The following is a 3,733-nucleotide window of genomic DNA, read 5'->3' on the forward strand; positions in this document are numbered from 1 at the left end:
ATTTTTGGTCCTTGAGTCATTGAATCGTTAAATCTAACTACTGAGCTGTTAGTTTTTTTAAATATAACCATTTTTCCCTTGGGCCAAACTAATAAAAAAACACATCATATGGTCCAAATTTTTAATTTAATATATATATATATATATATATATATATATATATATATATATATATATATATATATATATATGCATATCTATATATTTAAGTATATTTACAAATAAAAAACACACCATTTTGGACCCTATAGTGCGTTTTTTATTAGTTTCGTCCAAGGGTAAAATAGTCATGTTTAAAAAACTAACAACTCAGTAGTTAGATTTAATGATTTAATGACTGAGGGACCAAGGCTGCACATAAAATGAAACCACAAGGACAAGTTGTAATACCTTTGCTTTACGCACTTATGATAATATCTATTGATTTTTTCTGAAATTGTTTTCATCCTTAAAGGTAATACATGTTTGCTATTTTTTACGTTCTAAATCTTTTGATTGATTTATGAACGGAATTGAACCAAATAGAAATATACAAAGTAATGGAATTGAAGTGTTGAGTTCTTGGCCTATATTACCCTTCTTATGCTAATTGATTTTGCGACTTATTTTCTTCTTTAGAAGTGTTGAATATATCTATTAAACGTCAAAAAACAAAGATTCATCTTTTTTGTTTTTATAGGTGTTTGTGGAAACTTGCATCTCACGTTATCCTCATATAAAAATTGATGTTGGGACAAATATTGGTGCAATTGGTGCTCAAAGTATTGGAGAACCAAGGACACAAGTGACATTAAAAACTTTCCATTTTGCTGGAGTTGCTAGCATGAGTATCCTTTTTGTAAATATTTAATTACAATATTTCTTTCTAATAATTGCAGTGTCCTTAAGTTTATGACAGATGTCACTCTCGGGGTTCCTCGTATAAAGGAACTCTTAAATGTAGCCAAGAAAATCAGCACACATATCATTACTGCAAAGCTTAGGACTAATGACAACGTGTCATTTGCAAAACTGATGAAAGGGAAAATGGAGAGAACTCTTTTAGGGCAGGTTAGATGATTATTCTTTTCTAGGGGTATTTTCATCTTTTTTTTTGTTTATACTTTATCCTTGTATGTAGGTTGCAAAGAGTATAAAGCTTGTATTGGGATTAAGATCCGCATCTATTGTTGCTTCTCTTGTCAAGAAAACAATTGGATCATTACACCTCAATATAAATGCTTACACTATGAAAGATTCAATTCAAAAGACTCCTAAAATCAAACTCAAGGAAAATGTAAGAATTGTTGATATAATTTGGTACTTGAAAACTATTTTATATAATCACTGATATATAAATATATTTGTTATGGATACAGCATATCAGGATCTTGGATGATTATAAACTTGAAATTAATCCTCCATATGATAAGAACAAGTATTATTTTGATCTTCATTGGTACAGAAACAGGCTTCCATCAGTCGTTGTCAAGGTTAGTCATATTAAACAAAAACAAATTAATTGTTTATAATTTTGTAAATTAATAATTTCATTTCTAGGGAATTGGTACAATCGAATGAGCTGTGATAAACAAGAAAACGGAGTAGGAAAAGTTCAACTTGTGTGTAGAAGGGTTAGTTTATCCGTTTATAATAAATACAAGTATTAAATTGAGGGGTATTTTAGTAATTTTATTAAGGTGACAGAACGGGGCTCCAAAAATCTTATTGTTTATTTAGAAATATAAATGATATATATCTATTTCCATGAAAGGTTCATGCAAGGTGTTATCGGGAACTGGAACCTGTTGATGGAGTCCTTTGGTTATGCAACTTATGTCACCCAGGGGCACCTTAATGTTCTCCACCCTGTTGCCTTTGTCCAGTTATAGGTACTTGTTTATTAGTTTTTAATAATGATAATAGTAATAACACTAATAATATATGATATGTCAACTCATTATTTTTTAGGAGATGGTATGAAGCCTACAACAAATAGAAGGTAGGCTCATCTAACATGTGCCATGTGGATACCAGGTTCACTTGTTATTTGTTTTTTTATATGATAATTTTCATTGCTAAAATTGGTGGATGTTTCATAGTATGTCAAAAAAGAAAAGTTCAATTTTGTAAACTGATTGATAACTACAGCATCATACTCAGGTGTGTAGCTACTCAATGTATAATCCATAACCACATTTTATTCTATTCCAAATAATAATAATAATAATAATAATAATAATAATAACTTAGGTGTCGATTTTGAGTCAAACTAACTAATGTTTATTTCTGAACCTAATGAGTATTCTTCTATTTTGTTTTAGAGTTTTGAAAGGTAAATTACAAAAGGATGGGTGATACCAATAAAATCAAAGCATCATTCTACACTTGCAGGTCCTTTTTCCTTTTTACAATCGTTATCTTTCTAATACTCTATCTGCTTCATGACAGTTACCATGCAAAAACTGTGATAAATAGTAATTTTACTCCTGGAAAGGACTGCATTCAACAAGGATCAGATATTGACATCAAGGGTTTAAACTGTTCTCTTTAGTAAGGTAATTATAGGTTGAAATGAACTAGTCCATTTACTTGAGATTTTTGTGATTTTTATGGAAATAATCGATAATTTAATTTTCAAAATTGAAATCCAAAATGAAGTAATTATTTAGTTATATGGAATATGATCTATTCTATTTGCGAAATCTGGTGTTTATCAAACTGTTTGTTGACATTTTACAAATTGCTTCTATTTGTTAAAATGATTAATACATGTTCAAGTATGTATATCAATACCTTTTTTGATATAGCGATATAATAATTTTTCTATTCCATGAGTTTGTTTGCAAATATTTATCTAGAAACTTGATTAATTTGTTTTATATTTATCTTTATCTTTCGAGTAGGAAGAAGATCCGGAATGGTATTCACCGGCAACCAACTTTATCTTAGAGCTTGTTATAGACTACACTACAATTTATCTATTCAGGTTATTCTTTTAGAAAGGAAATTGTCAAAGAAGAATTTAATCACAGGTTTCTTTTGATGTTGTACATGTTTTGTTTTCTATAGTAAATATTATGAAATATTAGCGATGTGTTACATTTACTTACTATTGGAATGATTATTTGTATTTCACATATTAGTGCAATGAATTATATTTATTTGTATGGTATTTTATTTTGTATTATTAGAGTTTTAATGTGTTATTTGATTTAAAAATTAGTAAATCTATCAAAAAAAATATAATTTAAAAAACATTTAAAATTATGACACACAAAAATGCGTGTTGTCTTCCTTTATGACAGGGGCTTCCTTGATATGCATTGCATGTCATAAAAACTCGTGTCGTAAGGTTACGACATGCAAATGCGTGTCGTCTTCCTTTATGACAAGGCCTTCCTTGATACGCATTGTGTGTCATAACTGTGCATCGTAAATGTGTGTCATAAATGAGCATCGTAAATGCGCATCGTAAATAGACGACTCGCAAAAGTGTGTCGTCTCTCGTTATGATAGGGCCTTACTTGACACACATTTGTGCGTCATCTGAGCGTTTTACGACACGCATTGCACGTCGTAAAAGGCTGTTTTTCTAGTAGTGCACTTAGATTTTATGGTGTATGTGTTCCTATCTATGTGAAATTGTCATTTCGAATCACTATAATAAGACAAGGTTTATAAAAAATTCAAACTCATATGGATTGAACCTCTTTATTCTTAATTTCTTGCCATCCGGCAGCACAAGGGCCTA

At 29.8% G+C, this 3,733-nt stretch overlaps 1 protein-coding gene across 1 annotated transcript; it reads left to right on the forward strand.

The window, feature by feature from the left end:
• Window positions 1-362: 362 nt before the first annotated feature.
• On the forward strand, window positions 363-1,560 carry LOC145002505 (DNA-directed RNA polymerase III subunit 1-like). The gene is made up of 6 exons (XM_078961762.1): window positions 363-383; window positions 680-827; window positions 899-1,050; window positions 1,121-1,276; window positions 1,359-1,472; window positions 1,540-1,560. Exons 1-6 carry the CDS (start codon window positions 363-365, stop codon window positions 1,558-1,560), a joined length of 612 nt encoding a protein of 203 aa, XP_078817888.1.
• Window positions 1,561-3,733: the final 2,173 nt, after the last annotated feature.

This window comes from Lactuca saligna, chromosome 6 (assembly GCF_052625555.1).
Source record: "Lactuca saligna cultivar CGN05327 chromosome 6, ASM5262555v1, whole genome shotgun sequence".
In the NCBI taxonomy this organism is placed as follows: domain Eukaryota; kingdom Viridiplantae; phylum Streptophyta; class Magnoliopsida; order Asterales; family Asteraceae; genus Lactuca; species Lactuca saligna.

What these genes read in the sequence shown, in the direction of transcription:
- LOC145002505 (XM_078961762.1), top strand. Translation starts at nt 363, where the DNA reads ATGAAACCACAAGGACAAGTT. An exon ending in TGCTGGAGTTGCTAGCATGA is followed by an intron (nt 828 to 898) that starts GTATCCTTTTTG and finishes AGTTTATGACAG; the next exon opens with ATGTCACTCTCGGGGTTCCT. An exon ending in AGAGAACTCTTTTAGGGCAG is followed by an intron (nt 1,051 to 1,120) that starts GTTAGATGATTA and finishes CCTTGTATGTAG; the next exon opens with GTTGCAAAGAGTATAAAGCT.